The sequence below is a fragment of the Psittacula echo genome, assembly GCF_963264785.1.
Source record: "Psittacula echo genome assembly, chromosome: 6".
NCBI classification, from domain to species: Eukaryota; Metazoa; Chordata; class Aves; order Psittaciformes; family Psittacidae; genus Psittacula; species Psittacula echo.
The window spans coordinates 1112643-1130154 of record NC_137743.1 but is presented as its reverse complement, the minus strand read 5'-3'; the positions used below and the strand labels follow the sequence as shown (position 1 = coordinate 1130154).

Sequence of the window (17512 nt, the reverse complement as noted above, 5' to 3'; positions counted from 1 at the left end):
TCTCAGCCTACTCAACCTACATCTTTCTCCCAGGTCACTGCTGCCTGGTCCTACCACACTTGAAGTGAACAGCATTTGTCTCTACATCATTCCCACAGGACTCCCGAGTCGCACAGGGCTGGGAGCAAACCAGGCTCCTCCAGGGATGTAAAAATAATTGTGAAAGAAAGCTGTAAGTGGCTATCACACATCTTGCAAGCCATTATAACCAAATGGCATCTACCAGGTCGCACTCCAGCTCGCTCAGTCCCGAAGCATCACTCTCACTTGTGAAAACGGGCAGCATCGTTAAACCCTGTAATGCCAGCACAGCAACACGTTTCCTGACCCACACCACCAGCAGCTTCAGTCAGATCTTGCTCTCATAGAAATAAATGACTTCTTTTTTCATGTAGAAGTTTGAAACTCTACATACTTCATACCGGAACAGGTTGCCCAGGCATGTGGTATATACTGCAGTGATACGATAACGCGTAATAGGTTTAAACATAAACAGGGGAAGTTCAGGTTAAATATAAGGAAGAAATTCTTTCACTGTGCTGAGGCGCTGGCACAGGGTGCCCAGAGAATCTGTGGCTGCCCCATCCCTGGCAGTGTTCAAGGCCAGGTTGAACACAGAGCACATGGTGTAGTTTGAGGTATCTCTCCTTGTGGCAGGGGTTGGAGCTGGATGATCTTAAGGTCCTTTCCAACCCAAACCAATCTGTGATTTTATGATTCTACATGTGGCAACTCTGCAGACACTCAAGACCAGGCTGGATGTGGTTCTGGGCAACCTGATCTAGATAAAGATGTCCCTGCTCATAGCAGAGGTTTGGACTAGATGACCTTTGAAGGTCCTTTCCAACCCAAACCATTCTGTGACTATACGTATCTTACGTTAAATACTCTTCTTTGAATTATTCTGAGTTCATTTCTCCAAAGGATTAGAAAATCCCCTTTATTTCCTTGATTATAAAAAATACCCAGTGCAAGGCTAAAGAAAAATTGCCATCAGCTGGAGAAAATATCAACAGCTTACTTAGGAAATAGAAATCTATAAATCTATTGGGTAATAACTTAAAAATCAGGTCAAATGAGAAAATGATTATGACCACAGAGGAGAGTGTGTCTTTCATGCAGCATAAAGGAAGGGATTTACTGCTGTGCTGAGTTACTCTAGTCATGGTATCCTGCCTTCACAGCCAGAGCAACTATTTTGCTCTCAATATGCTCCAAATTCCAACTGATACTAGTGGAATTAACACACAAATCATGAGTGGAGGGAACTCTCCCTGGTCTTCCCTCTCTCAAGTAAAACCCCTCAGACCTGTGTTCTCTCACCCAACATTCCCACCAGTTCAGAAACTTTAACCCCCCCTGAAAATTGGCTTAAAATATTTATTAATTAAAAAAGTTAAATATTTATGTATACAAATATGATGAGAAAAATCTCATGCAGACTTTTCACATACAGCAACATAACTCATACTGGGAGGGGTTTACAAATTAACTTCTTTTCAGACCGCTGACAGTGAAATGCTGCTATCACCCGCGTGTCCAAAAGCACCATCCACGGTAAGTTTAGAGCTAGTTCTGAAACTTAAGGGTTTTCTTATGGAACATATGCCAAGATTTCCACACTCTTCACTAACATTAACAATTAATATCTTATTACTACTACTCAGAGAACTGGACAGAGACGTATGAACACCGGGTAGCGGATTCCTGCATACAACCGCACCTCCAAACACTGTAGGGTAATGCGCAAAGTTGCCAAAAGATTGCTTTAGATGAATCCCCTAAATGATGGAAATATCTTGAGATAGTTATGGATGGCATCTGCTTCTGCTTAATTATAAACCTGCATTGGATTCATAATTTGTGTATATTACAAGTAATTTGCATAATTAAAACAATTAAGGGATTGACATGGCAATTAGAAATGCATCAAACTCTGGATGTTGTACAAAAGAGAGCTTCAATATGAAACATTAATTCTTTGAGAACAAAATATCCTTCTGATTCCTGCAGAACAGCCTTCCCAAATTCAATGTATGTTCACCAAACTCCGCTTAGAGGAACATTTCCTCAGGAATCTCCTCTTCTTCATCAAGCTGTCCCAGGTTTAACCCTGAACGCTTTAGCCTTCATGTGAGTTCCTTACTGCAGTCACAGCCCGGACCTGTGTCTTTATTGCCAGTTTCAGGAGGTTTTATCTCATTTTCCGTAGCCTTATCCTGTTTTCTTTGTCCCTCTTTTTAAGAATAAGTATGAACTGATTGAAAAAGTGCTCCTGGTCCTTCTTCTTCTGCACGAGCCGGAACCGCTGGTCTCTTCCATATTTCTCTGCAAATTCTTTGAACGTTGTTCTGCAGAAAAGAGACACATTTAAAAGCTGTGACTTGGCCAATCCACTCTCTGACTTTAACCTGGGTCTGACTTTTCATACAGGCACTAAACCCAAGGATGTTCTGGGGGACCTGCCCTAATGCAATTTGCCTGATGTTTCGTTAATTAACAAAAATAAGCTTTAAAAATGGCTGTTTTAAAAGCCTCAGCAGTTAGAGAGGCTTTAAAAAGTTTAATTTAAGAGGTTTTATACTAGAATAATTTAGACTGGATCTCAGGCAGAAGCTCTTCCCTGTGAGGGTGCTGAGGCGCTGGCCCAGGGTGCCCAGAGAAGCTGTGGCTGCCCCATCCCTGGCAGTGCTCAAGGCCAGGTTGGACACAGGGGCTTGGAGCAAGCTGCTCCAGTGGAAGGGGTCCCTGCCTGTGGCAGGGGTTGGAGCTGGAGAAGCTTTAAGGTCCCTTCCAACACAAACCGGTGTGGGATTCAATGATCCCCACCACTCCAGAGAAGCACACGGGGACACTGGAAATGCTCCAGGTCAGTGGGTTTTCCCTTGGCTGCTTGGCACTTCGGCTGGTCCCAGAGGTGCTGCCAAGGATGCTGTGATGGGACATCTCTGCCTGTGTTGCCCTCTGCACCGCGCCGCTGCCTGCTTCTCCTGTCAGTGATCGTGTTCAGTCCCTGCGCTCTGCCACATCGACTTTGCAATTCTTATTCTTGGCTGAATCAGAGCTCTAAACACTGTGCAGATTTGTAAGAGTCCCTTGGGAAAAGGCCTGTTTTCTTCTTATTGAAAATATGTTTGATTTATTTATCTCATTGCATTATCAGAATCAAGCCAGAGACTGTTGATGGAAAATGAGTTTCTTTGCTGCTGTGGTCTTGCATTCAGCTCAACAGAAACATTAACATAACAGCTCTGTCCTCAAGGCCAGCACATTGCTGGGACCAGCATTTAGCTGCTACATTAGCCCAGAATATTCTCCTTTTTGCTGTAAAAAGCTTGTTATTACTTCCACACAGCCTGATGTGTTGCTTGAACCTATGTGTCTGGGCAGGAAGTGCTGTACAATTACCCGCGTATTTGAGCAGAGAAAACTAATTTCTCACTTCCGATAATTTAATTGGATTTCTAATATATAACCCTTTATTTCCATATCATTTACAAATGAGAAAGCAGCATCCTCAGCTCTGCATTCTCAATGGTGCAGTTTGGGGTCCATTACTTAAAAAGCAATGTAGAAAAATAGATTCTGCCACTGCATGCTTTATTTTAATTTAGCGATGTGCCATTAATATTAACTTGGCTGAATTATATTTGTCCTCCATCAAAAGGCAAACCTAAATGGGTTTTCACTAGTTACACCTGTATGCCTAATGTAAATGAGGTTTAATATGTATTGATTTTATCTAATTAATGGATATGTGTGTGTTCTATAATTACAGCATATATATGCAGATAAAATAAAAGTGTTATGCAAAATACTATATATTGTGAATAAGAGAGGGAGAAAGGAACAGGGAAGGATGGAATGTTCCCTCTCCCAATAATATAACAAAATATTAGGGAAGAAATGCCAACCCAGCACTGGAACAATGGATGTACAAGCTGGATATGAAGAGTCTGCCCAGTGTTACAGCTTTCTAGGGCTGATAAGCATAGGCTAAATGAGAAAGCTTATCTCAACAACTCAACGAGGCAATGCCATACCTTGGTGATACCTTAGATTCTTCAAGGAGCTTTTTAAACTCTTCTTTGGCTAACAATAACTTGTTTTTCTTCTCTTTGTACTCTTCTCTGATCCTGGTCTTGACAAACTGTTCAAATATCTTTCCAAGAAAGGGAAACAAGATACAGAGCTTATTAACAAAGCCTTCACGGTATTTATGCTTCATCAAAGGGCTGTCAATCTCCAGACCTGCAGTTCTTATCTGCCCTCATTGACTCAATGTGCAGCTGAACCCACTTCATGCAGCACAAACAGCTTGTTCTCACAAAACAAGTGGATAGGAAAAGGTACAATATGGACAGATAGCATCCTCATCCAAACTCCGAGAGCAACATAAATCACAATTTCCTGACTTCAGTGTCTTGCTCACGTTTTCATGCCTATAGCCTTATTTTTGGGCATCTGCACAGCTGACTGCAGTTATTTACTTTGGATCTCACATCTTTCCCAACTTGCTGGAATTCCTGAAAATGTCTATAAATCTAAACATCAACATTCTGTAGTTTTCCCCCAAATAGCCTGAAGACCTTTCAAATCAGTTGTCAAACCCCACGAGCTTACACACGACTCTCTGTATGCACACACCCAAAAGCTTCAATGTGTTTGGAATGGTCGATGACCTTCCTCTGACAGTATTTGGCAGCTAAATACACAGCATGGCCTCAGCATCTGGATTTCTGATGTCTTGAAAGGGAACCAAGTAGTTCACTATGGCACAAAATTCTGCCAACTGCTTTAATCACATTTTTAATAGCAAAAATCAGGCCCTGCTCGTTTCACACTCCGAGAAGTGTGGCACACTAAGTTATTGAATAAAAGCCTCAAAACGCTATTAGCTTTCCATATTCACCACCCTTCTCACTACAAATGACATACATTAAATGTGATTACTATGGTTACTACCTCAGTTGCTTCCTCATCAGCCATGAGGATGCACAGCTGCAAATCTACATGCCATGAAAGCTAAAGTAGCCAACTTACAACTGGTATTTAGCATAGTATGTGGAAAATGGAAGAAATAGCACTGGGAAAGCAAACATCAAAAAATGGCCATGAAAAATGTACTGTGAAAATCCCAGGAAATCCGGATTTATGATACTGTATGCAATTGTGTAAGCTGAGTGTAAGAGCAGACGGAAAAATGGAACAAATAGAGTAGATGACACTGTATTGCTGGCCTTTCTTGCTATCAGTGAAGATATCAGCAAGGTATTAAATCGGAATTAGCAGATAGCTCATTATTTTAATACTATTGCTCCTTTACCCTTCACTGTTCCTTGCTTATACACAGGAGCATCCTTCAACTGCTAATAATCCCTTGGAAACCATTGGTGAGTGTGCAGATGCTCAATAATGGATCGTTACGTCCCTTGGGCTGTGTGAGGACACCCACCAAGAGCAGAGCTTCCATTCCTGCACATCAAACCCACCTGAACACAAGTTCAGGTCAAGAGGAAGCTCCCTCAGACACTTGCAGATCTCAGTCAAAACACTTTCCCTGCCCTTTCCTACTTGACCATCGAAACTGCAGTACAGCCAGCCATCCTCATTCTCCTTTCCCCTTTCCTTTCCCCTCCTTTCTCTTTTCCTTTCTCCTTTCCTTTCCCCTCCTTTCTCTTTTCCTTTCTCCTTTCCTTTCCCCTTTCCTTTCCTTTTCCCTTGCTTTTCTTCTTTCTTTTCCCCTTTCCTTCCTTTCCCCCTTTCCTTCCTTTCCCTTCCTTCCTTCCTTCCTTCCTTCCTTCCTCCTCACTTTCCTCCCTCCCCTTTTCTTCCTTCTTCCCTTTTTCATTCCTTCCTTCCTCACTTCCATTGTGAGCCACTTTTCACCTCCAACCCTCTCCAATATCAATTAATCTGCATAATTTAAAGAGTTCTCAGGCACTCGCTCTTCAGGCCACACACCAGCAGCCGTGAAGGTAAATGTTTCCATAAACCTAAATAATGTCTTCTACTAATTGGAGTTGTGTTTCAAGAAGTACTTCCATTAAATCAGGCATCTCCTCTGGCAGAGTCTTTATCCTTAAACTACTTCTTGGAGGAAAACGGGGTCTAATTAAATGGCACTACTCATAATGAACATCTGGAAATCTTAACTTGGAGCTTAGCACCTACAATATATAACCCAGCTGGCACGTGCTCCCACACACTGCTTTTTTAGCGCTGTTTGGCAGAAGAGAACCAACAATCACCCTCTTCCACACTAGCTCTGAGCCAACCTCTACCTGGTGTAAGGTTTCTACCTCCAGGACTGCCAATGATTTCTTCTCCATAACCCTTTTGTTGAGTATGAAGCCCACCCCACAAACGAGGTCCTCTCAGCAGTGCTTCAAGCACATTAAGTGTATTCACAATGTGTTTTTATTATACCATCTCCAAGGCTGATAAAAAGAAAGAAACCATAAATCTTGATTGACTCAGCAAGGTCTAGGTTTTGTCCTTGCTGATTCTCTGAAATAAGTACAAAGCTCCCTGTTTGCTCTCTTGCCTTGCACTATTTTCCATTCTAGCAGTTTCTCTTACATTTTCATCCCATATTTCCTTATTATTTTATTTCACTTTTTTTTCTTAGGAAAGAAAATACTGGAAAAGGAATAAATGAAGATGTACGTGCCCAGTGCCTCCGTAAATCCCCACAAGAAGCTCTCAGGTGACTCATGAGACAACACAGCCCCCAGTGCAATGGAATAGGAATAAGAACATTTTTCATTGTGTTGATTTAAAAAATGGACAATTCCATATTCAAAATTCTTCCCTCTCCAGGCTGACAAAAGACTGTAAGGAAGAGAAATACCCACGGAATAGAAGCATTCCCCTTCCCTGCAACTTCCTTGCATCTCCCCTACATTTTTTAGACTGATCTGCAGCCCTTGGGTCCTTTTAGATCCCCAGTGATGATTAATGCCCAAATAACCAAGGCAGCAAGAACCCCACTCCCTTTGCAGCCTGCTAGAGAAGCTAAACCTTTTCAAACAGACACTGGCACAGCCACAGTGTTCTCCATTTATGTCTTAGCAAGCTTAGTTATAGCAAGATATAGCAGTAAATAACAGCAAACTCCCAGAAAATGTTCTAAGTAATAAAAATGAAGTAGTCTCTCTACAGTATTTAAATAATTCAGTGGTCACACTGCTTTATGGGCACTTCCCTTTCTACAGCCCAGTTTCCCAGCCTCAGTACTTGTTGTTCCTACAACCCAAGAGCCCGTGGCTCATCTCGATGCACAAACACACATTATTACTTGCTTTCCTAAGGAGACAGCACTTTCCTATGAGCAAAGCCTAAGTTACGAGCCTCACTGAAGAACTCAAAAAAGACATTTTAATTTTATGCAATTCCCTTTATCCTGCCAAGATAATTCCTCTTTTATTACGCTTCATTTGGGAGACATTTGTCGCCAATCAGGAGCTATGCTGGAGGCAACACTCACCTGCTTACGTTCCTCTGAATTTAGCAAAAGGTAGCGCGGATCAAATACTATTTTGTGTAACTCCTTTTCCCACGTAGAAAAAGCTGAAACCTGTGAAATACACAAACACAGCTGCATTAAGGAATTTTAATAAGGATGTGAAAGAAGAAAATGTTCCAAGGTGAAGTAAAAGAGTAGTTCAGAAAGCTAATGAACCCCCTAAAGGATGCTTCAGAGCAGTTGGAAGTTGAATTCTAATCTGTTTCTGGCAATGCTTTGGTCGCCCCCACACCATTGCTATTGATTTGCTCTAGGACATCTCAGGGAGTGCCTGGGAGAGGGTCATTCCACATTTTTGATGGAAAGAATCGGTAGCAGAAAGGAAAATGCCATTTTATGATCCCCTTCATACAACAGAAGCATCAATTTCCAGTTAAGCAATTATCTCAGCTTTGACTCCCCTTCTCTCTGAAACTGAAATTATAACCCAAATGAGCTGCCAGTGCGTGCACACAAAGAAGAACTAGGGGTGAGAATCTTCAAGATGCTAGAAGAGGGGAGACTGAGATGAGCTCTTAGGCAGAAGCTCTTCCCTGTGAGGGTGCTGAGGCGCTGGCCCAGGGTGCCCAGAGAAGCTGTGGCTGCCCCATCCCTGGCAGTGTTCAAGGCCAGGTTGGACACAGGGGCTTGGAGCAAGCTGCTCCAGTGGAAGGGGTCCCTGCCTGTGGCAGGGGTTGGAGCTGGAGAAGCTTTAAGGTCCCTTCCAGCACAAACCAGTCTGGGATTCAAACACCAGGTTTCATGGGGAACGTGCTCTTTCCCTCCAGCAGCATGGTTATCACATCTACATTTCAAGGCTTCTCCCGTTTCCCAATGAACCCAGCTCTTCAGAGCAGGACCGTGGGTGTCCACCCAAGCCCCCTACAACCTGCATGGTGCACATTCCTGCAGCTAATGGAATGAGAGTATCACACTCCTACACAGCTTCTTCCACCTTCTCCCAAGCCGCTTTCGGATGTGTGGGCTGTAAGGACCACTGTGGGTCTGAGCAGGTCCCTTTCATGCTCAGTGCCCTGTGCCAAAGACTTCTACAATACAAGAGTCTGGGAGCGTAGGACTGAGATCCCCAGGCTGGTTTCTGTGCCTTGTACAACATCACTGTTAATTAGTTTGTTACAGAAAACTCTGCAGTAACATAAAAGATTTTCATCATTCACCTAATTACAATGAAGAATAAATTCACTAAAAAATTAAGTATGTGTATTTAGAGTATTTAATGCTCAAGCAGGAAAGCTCTGATGAAGCAAAGTGGGTTTGTGGATCACCCTCCATGCCCACACGGGTGGAGGAGTCCCAAGGTTTGGGGTTTCCTCCTGGAAAGGTTCTTGGCTTCAGGAGCACTTCCCCCCTTCAGAAGGATCAAGCAGGAATCCTTTTCTTTAGGGTATCTTTTCTACACTTGGACATCAGCTTTTTTCCCAGTACAAAGGCCAGTTAGAACTCAAAGCTAGTTAAGCTTGGGCTAGTTCATTATAGAATCATATATAGAATCATAAAATCATGGGATGAAGTTCCAGGAGGATATCAGAGATTCCATTTTTTCCATAGGAAAACTTGCCACAGACTTTATAGTGCCATTGTCTTGGAGATAGACCAAAAATCTTATAAAACCTCACAAGAAATAATCTTCTGTTGCTGTAACTGATGTAGGATTCAGAACCACGCTGAAGATCTTCCCACCCAGTTCAAGCTCTTTGTAATGTTACCAAGGAACCTCTTGAGAAAAAACAACATTATGAGAAGATGGCAGGAGACGTCCATTAAATAACCAGTTTAAAAGAACACTGATAGCCTCACTTTATGTCAAGCAATGCCACAAAGCTGGTGCTAACCAGTGGCTTCTCTGGACCTTTAAAACCTGCTCAGGGCAAAAGCAAAGTAAGCAATTATCTCTGCGTTTTAAATAATAGCAAACCAAGCAGCAAATTTCCTGATTTTCTTGTTTTTATCAGTAAGTCTGACTCACACTGGAAACACTTGAGGAATCCTATTATAGAACATCCCTAATGCTTTTGATTTTGACTTACTGCCCCCTGACTTAAACGATGCCAGCAGACGTCTTTAACCAGTATTCATTTCTGGCACTTCTGCATTTTTTAAGCATAAATAACAAAATGTGTTAATAAAGCAGGCCTGGCGTGGAGATAATTTACTGTTGAGCTTCTGGAGCTCTAATTATCTACCTTTAAAGCCTGCTGATTACTAGTGATAAATACCACAGGCTTTGCTGCCTAACAACAGACACCTTGGATATTTATTCTTTACAGAAATTACATGAACTTCTACAGAATATGTATTTGCAGAGTGTTGGAGGGAGGCAAAAATCTGCACACACTGCTCCATTATGCACCCATTTACACTGGCAGGATTAGGACCTAAACCTGGTGTGCTTACTAATTCCATTCAGGCTCAAAATGATCAGCTCACTGGGAGTGTTCAAGGCCAGGTTGGACACAGGGGCTTGGAGCAAGCTGCTCCAGTGGAAGGTGTTCCTGCCCGTGGCAGGGGATTGGGGCTGAATGAGCTTTAAAGTCCCTTCCAACCCAAATCAGTCTGTGATTCCATGGCTCTGGATGGCCAATAAGTGAATTTGGGATCATGAGAGTTTGTGGTGATGAAACATCTCCCATGCTAAACAAAGCAAAGAGCTTGCCAGGACTGTTCTAGATAGAAAATACTCCTAAGCTTGGCACTGCCTTTCAGGTGATGTACACGACACATCTCTTCCTCTTTGTTCATCATTTCTGAGGTTCATGCGGGACCCCAGGGCGGGTGGGTGACCATGGTTCCCATGCCCTGCTCAGCCACTGGTCTGCAGAGAAGATCTACTACCTTTGGTTATCTTTGGGTCTGTCTACAGGCATTTACCTGGAACTGCACCTGCAAAGGGCTTTCAGTTCCACAAGGCCGTGTTTGACTGGATGGCATTGGAAGAACAGTCACAGTAGAGTACAGCAAACCCAGCATGGCTAAAAGGCAGAAAAAACTTCAATAATTCTTCATTTGACTGCTAAGTCATAGTTATGAAATTATTCCTGTAGTGGTCCTAGATGCTGCTCTACCTTAATAAACAGGATATACCAGAGAAAACAAGTGTTTCTTACCCCTCTCTCCAGAAGCATGTCTCGGAAGTGAGTGATGCGCTCTTCTAGGGGAGGCGTGACCTGAGGCGCTGATGTCTCCTCATTTTTCTCCTCCATTTCAACCTTTCCCTGGTCACCAGCTTGGGAATCTTCTGTTCTTTAACAAGGTAAGATAGACAACAGTTCAGTAATTGCCAGCTGGGGAGGGGACTTTCAACCCTCCCAAGAAAACCCTACAGACATTGGACTTCTTGCTCACAAGCGAAGGTTGACAGCTGAGAAGTTACCCAGCCCTGTGCTGTGTTATTAAACCATGGGGCTCACGGGCCCTGTCAGTGGACCTCCGACAGCTCATTATGTGGAAGGATGCTCATGGGTGTGATCACAGAGGAACTCAGCACCACAGTGCTAGGCTCTGTTTCAAGCTACAGAAATATGACAACTTCATGTAAGATGTGTCAAGGAGTGGAGACTTGAAAGCAGTGACTGAAGAGACTCATCTTGGTTTATTTTTCCGTCCTCTGTTTTTGTGCCCCAGAACTTGAAAGTCAACACTAGTCTTTATTTTATGTTTCCATGCACTCCGGGAGCTTGCTCCTAAGGGAAGAAATCTGGCAATGCGCAAACCTGCCGATAAAGCATCAGTGAAGAACCTGCCCTTTGTCAGTACAGAAAGGTCCGTATTCATCCTGACAGCCCATTTCTAAGGTTGCATCTGATTTGGATAAATAGCTGTTTCTGAGGAATACTATGCATTGCCTGAGTTCCTTTGCCTGCAGGAACCCCCTGGACAAAGGCACATACACAGCATTGCTGTGCCCCATCCCTGGCAGCGTTCAAGGCCAGGTTGGACACAGGGGCTTGGAGCAAGCTGCTCCAGTGGAAGGGGTCCCTGCCCGTGGCAGGGGTTGGAGCTGGAGGAGCTTTAAGGTCCCTTCCAACACAAACCAGGCTGGGATTCTGTGCATGAATTCCATACAAATTAAGGCTTTTTCTGGAAAGATCTGGAGTCTCCACAAGGTTCAAGTGAGGATAATGGATATAAGGTGATTTCACTTTTAGCCTCCTACCGGCATGACTGCATTTTCTACTGAGGCAATTTTCACCACTGCAGAATAATACTTAGTCCGAAATTTCAATAGGAAAGCATTATTTTGTTTCCAAGCAAATGAATTAATTAGTCCGGAATGTGAGCTCTGATGGGTTCTCTTCCTTCTGCAAATAATTACATTACACTCACATTTATCCTAAAATGATGCTGTATTACTAGTGATCTGAGAGATACCAAATTGGTGTTCTTCATAGATTGACAGTGACTTTCATATTGTAATAGCGCATTTCAGCCTGTGACATGATCCATGAAAGGCCCAATCCAATCTCTAGCAGACACAAAGTGCTTTTTCAAGCCCAAACTGGGAGAAATACAGCATCCTGCTCCAGAACCCAAGCACCAGAAGAGCCCCTCTTTCTTTCAGTCCTTATGCAATTGAAAATGATGCCGCAAATCACACAGGCTTTTTCCCTCGCGGCAAAAATGACAATAAAGAATACAACACAATGGAGAATAGAACACAATAAAGAATTTTCTTTAGGAAATAATACAATAGTCTGCACAAAAAACTATGTGACTTCCTTCTCAGATGGCCACATAGGGGCAGCCTATTAGAACAGTCTTGGAAGCCTGGAAATCTTCACACAGATAGGGCAGTGGGATGTTTTTATGTAACTGTGGTACCCACTGACAAAAGAAGAGGCAATGGGCACAAAGAAGAAAATCCATCTAAGCACAAGAAAAAGCTTTTTTACTGTGAGGCTGGTGGGCACTGGTGCAGGCTGCCCAGGGAGGCTGTGGGGCTCCAGCGCTGGAGATGCTCAACCCACTGGACCTGCTGGGAGCAGGAGGACGGAGGTGTCCCCAGCCCTTCTGTCACTGTGAAGAAACCCCAGAAGACCTAAGTTTCTCTGAAGATTGCTTTACTCTTTATATTAACCTGCTCTAGTGGAAGGTGCCCCTGCCCATGGCAGGGAGTTGGAACTGGGTGAGCTTTAAAGTCACTTCCAACACAAACCATTCTAGGATTCTGTGATTCTATGAACTTATGGCAAGAGTCTTAGAGCTTTAAATATCCTCTCAATGAACATCTTGTCACAAGTCTCAAGTACAATAAAGGTTGTATTATTTGTTATGCCATACATAAAAATAACATAATATAAAGACAAGGGATGGCATAAACAGCAGTTGATATAAATCCACCTGCTATTCAACTTCTGTGGCATAAAGTCACAACTGAGGGCTGCTTTGCAGTGCTGTTCTGCTGCCCGTGCCCAGCAAATGTTGCTGGCAATCCAAGGTGCTGGCCACCATCCTGTTGCATTTATGATGTGATTGTGCTTTTAGCTTGATTGCTGCATGATTTATGCCTATATATGCATGTATATGTATCTATAAATACCTACCACAAGAATGATGCTACAGTGCATTAAGGTAGGAGAGTCGCGCAGCATCTCTGTGGTAGGCTGAAACTGCTCAGCTTGAGCTGCATTTACCTATTTGCTTTGGGGAAAAGGTATATATATGGAGATGTATTTCTGCAAATAAATACAAGATAAATTCTGCAAATATCTAAAAAGATGGACCGTATTTGGGACTGATAATTTTGATAATGTTCCTTTGAGTATAAAGAAAATAAGAGACTGAGTTAGTCTTTCAAGTGAGTACTTACATGGAAACCCACTGAAGATGAGATAATGTTCTTTACTCACAAGTGGACAGTGAAAGAGGCACTTTTAACACACTGATCTTTGAATAAGTGCATTTTTCTGGAGTTCTCCTTAGTTACATGAATGGAAAGAAGCTTTCACATTTTCTCAGCCAGTCACTAAAGGGAATCCCTTTAATAGCACAAGGAAAACATCCACCTCTATATGCAGGTCATAATGTGGCCTATTACTGTCAAACCCACTGACATCAGAAGATGTATTCCTAAGTATGTGATACTAAATATAAACTTTTGTACTGTTTATGAATGCTAAATACTATGTAAATAGGAAAAGTACATATTTAGTATACATAAAGTATAAATAGACTCTTTTATACCAAGCATTAGACGCTTATATAGCATGAGTATTCCATCTGGGAGTATCCGATTTTCCCCTCATAACAACAGAAAACCACAGAAAGTCTTCACAAGGTCAGAGGAACCACCCAATGTAGTAGGATAGGAACAGCAATAAGAATGGAATTCTCTTCAATATATTCATTTGGAAAACACAAGACATTTGCGGTGCTCACTCATCACAATGCCCTCAAAATATAACAGACATATAAATATAAATCTGCATATAAATATATAAATATGCAGATTTATTTTACAGGCTTATTTTTTAATGGCTCAAACCAGTATCTTACCCATAGCAGTTGCCGCTAGCTGCAGTTAGGTTAACTAGAATGAAATGTCTCTAAGGTGCTCCTTAAAACACAAACTGCTTCCTTCCTTTTCTTGCTGTTCTGGTGAAGGGTGAGGGAGTTGCTTGTTTGGCACATGGGATTTTTTGCCTCTTACTTCATCAGAATTTGAAACACACATGGTAATAAAGGTCAAATGAAAGCACAATAACAGAAATACCTCTGGATATTCTAATCCAACAGCCTGACATCAGTGGAAAACAATCTGCTTCACTTCAGTGAAGATAAAGCTTTTATCCGATGTCTTTGAAACAACCACATATATCCTTATAATCTTTTCTTTTAACCATTTCAAACTAAGCAGGAATTAGACAAAAACTGATGAATTTCAGGGGAAACAGAGATTATAGAGAATCATGGGGTTTGATGAAGACTGGCTACCTTAAGAGTGACTTTCATAAGTAGTTATCCACACATAAAAGAACTGTATTTCTCTTTACATTTATTTGTGCCAGATATTAGCTTCCCAACATTATATATAGATAAGTAAACTTCAGAACTTACTTATTTCTCTTAGTTTTGATGCTAAGATCATCAGTTTCATCCCCTGGGCAAGAACTAACACATTTGTCTGCTAAAAAGAAATAAATAGTTATTAGATTTGAACTAGATAAATGGGAATACAGATTCCTCAAATTAACCTTTCATTCCCTGCCTTTGGCTGCTGCTCAGATATTCGCTATTCTTCCCTCTCCGCAGAGCACTTTAAAAATAACACATCTTTCATCAGATCCTCGCAATTGCCTTCATCCAAATGAAAGTGATAGCAATAAACCCGACCATTTCCATTCTGAAAAGCTCCTCATTTTTCATTTGTGACATGACTGGTTTAAATCTTGTTATGGTTCCACCTGATTCTCCCTTCCTTAAAAATGCAACTACAAAGGCATTTCGGCAAGTTTACTTCAATACTGGCAACCAAGGACTCAATAGCAGCACCTCGCACCAGAACTTCCCTCCTCAGCCCATTCCTTTCTTATATAAGCAAATATAATGCTGCTTTTCCAGGACTCCATTACCAGCACATCAAGGTTATGGGGATACCAACAACCTCCATGCTCCTTATGCCACAGATAACTCCAAGGTAATGTTAAGCTCCTGGCTTTGTCTGGACAACCATCCTTGGAGGACTCCGAGGTTGCACTGTCACATAATGAATGTGAAGCATATGGACAGATATTTACTTCTGGACATCATTTCTCTGCAGGTATACAAACTGCAGTTTTCATCACAAATCAAACAGACAGAGCACCAGGAGCCACATCCACCCAGTGCTCGGTTTGTGCTGGGGACTCCAGGAGTTCACCGTGAGAAACATAATAATCAAGCTGTACGTGGTTAGCTTGGGCATATCAGAAACAGCAAACGTCAGCCTCTCTGTATTAGCGTGGTAATGAGAACATGGCTTGCTATGGAGGAAATGAGTTAAAAATAAATCAAAAATAAAGCTAAAATTGAACTAAGGTTATGGAGGTTAAAGGTTTGAATAACTTGGTACGGCGAGACCTGATCTCACTGAAATCAGATGAAACTCCACGACATTTGCTACAAAACCGGTCTAATATCTGCATCATTGAAGATAATAGAAAATTGGCCATTTATTTCAAGTTTCAATTTAAGAATCTTGTTCTCAGCTCATTTTGCTTCCCTATTTTAGGTAAATGACACATTTATTAGTGCGCTTCCAGCAAACGTTACCTTTTTGTATTACGTGTTTGAACAACGCAAACCCTAAATCACTGCAAAAGGAACAACAAAAAGCAAAGAGCAGCTGCAACTTTGCAGTGAGGGAAGACCAGGAACAGAGAGCACATAACGAGGAACTACAAAAAGACAATGTACAAACTAGAACATAAAATGTTAATACAGAGAGATGAACGGCATTCCAAAATACGGGGAGTTTGATCTCAACATTCCTGACAACATATGAGCATTATGGATACACAAATGAATTTGGTATCATTTCAAATAAACACAAGTTCACTGGAGCTATTACCTCTACTTGGAAATTGTTCTTTGGGACAACTGATTGAAAACACAAAGAAATAGAAAACCAGCCTGCAATGGAGTGTAATTCAACAGAGATATAATAAAGCTATTTATCAGGAGATGAACAACCGGGGGAGGCAGCAGTGGTCTGAACTTTAAGGAATTCTGGAGGTAAAAATACAATGAGTCATATTTTGAAGGTAAAAATATGACAGGGTACTTAATGGTGTTTTCCAAGAGAGCTGAAGGCGACTGGACAAGCATGGTCCTGCTCCTACCAAGTTTCACCACAGATAAAGAAGAGGAGAAGCCATCTGTCACACCACAGCCAGTTTATCCAGAGCTGGCTCAAAGACATATGCATGGACATTACAAACCCTGATGGGATGTTCTTTTACTAAAGCAAGTGGTGAGGAGTCTGGCCAGGGCAGTGAGCCTTTCCCACTCAGTGTTTCAATAGGACAAGAGCAAACTCACTGGTGATGACAAACAATTATATGGAGCTATACAGCTACTTGAAGAACACAAATCTGAAGTCAAATTACATCAAAATCTTTCACAGATCCTGGGGTGTATTAGAAGGGGGGTGGTCAGTAGGTCGAGAGAGGTCCTCCTTCCCCTCTACTCTGCCCTGGTGAGACCGCATCTGGAATATTGTGTCCAGTTCTGGGCCCCTCAGTTCAAGAAGGACAGGGACCTGCTGGAGAGAGTCCAGCGCAGGGCGACAAAGATGATTAAGGGAGTGGAGCATCTCCCTTATGAGGAAAGGCTGAGGGAGCTGGGTCTCTATAGTTTGGAGAAGAGGAGACTGCAGGGGGACCTTATTAGTGTATATAAATATATAAAGGGGGAGTGTCATGAGGATGGAGCCAGGCTCTTCTCAATGGCAAACTATGATAAGACAAGGGGTAATGGGTATAAACTGGAACACAAGAGGTTCCACTTAAACTTGAGAAGAAACTTCTTCTCAGTGAGGGTGACGGAACACTGGAACAGGCTGCCCAGGGAGGTTGTGGAGTCTCCTTCTCTGGAGACATTCAAAACCCGCCTGGACACATTCCTGTGTAATCTTATCTAGGTGTTCCTGCTCCGGCAGGAAGATTGGACTGGATGATCTTTTGAGGTCCCTTCCAATCTCTAACATACTGTGATACTGTGATACTGTGATACAATTTCTAAATTTTACTGTGAAAAATAGGTCAACTCCGCAGTTATACAACCAAATCTTAGCCACCATATAGCCTTCAGACAAAAGAACTCTGATACGAAGGGGGCTACAGGAAACCTGGAGAGGGGCTTGGGACAAGGGCCTGTAGGGACTGGATGAGGGGAATGGCTTTAACCTGCCCGAGGGGAGACTGAGATGAGCTCTTAGGCAGAAGCTCTTCCCTGTGAGGGTGCTGAGGCGCTAGCACAGGGTGCCCAGAGAAGCTGTGGCTGCCCCAT

At 42.4% G+C, this 17512-nt stretch overlaps 1 protein-coding gene across 1 annotated transcript in view; it reads right to left on the bottom strand.

Annotated features, from left to right (window-relative positions):
* Positions 1-2194: 2194 nt before the first annotated feature.
* TCERG1L (transcription elongation regulator 1 like) overlaps positions 2195-17512 on the bottom strand; it is a gene marked incomplete at both ends in the record, with an annotated part of 79891 nt that continues 64573 nt past the window's right edge. Inside the window, 5 exons of the mRNA XM_080621474.1 lie at positions 2195-2351; positions 4044-4162; positions 7490-7579; positions 10633-10768; positions 14582-14651. Coding sequence (XP_080477600.1) covers positions 2195-2351; positions 4044-4162; positions 7490-7579; positions 10633-10768; positions 14582-14651 — 572 coding nt within the window. The remainder of the gene's footprint in view (positions 2352-4043; positions 4163-7489; positions 7580-10632; positions 10769-14581; positions 14652-17512) is intronic.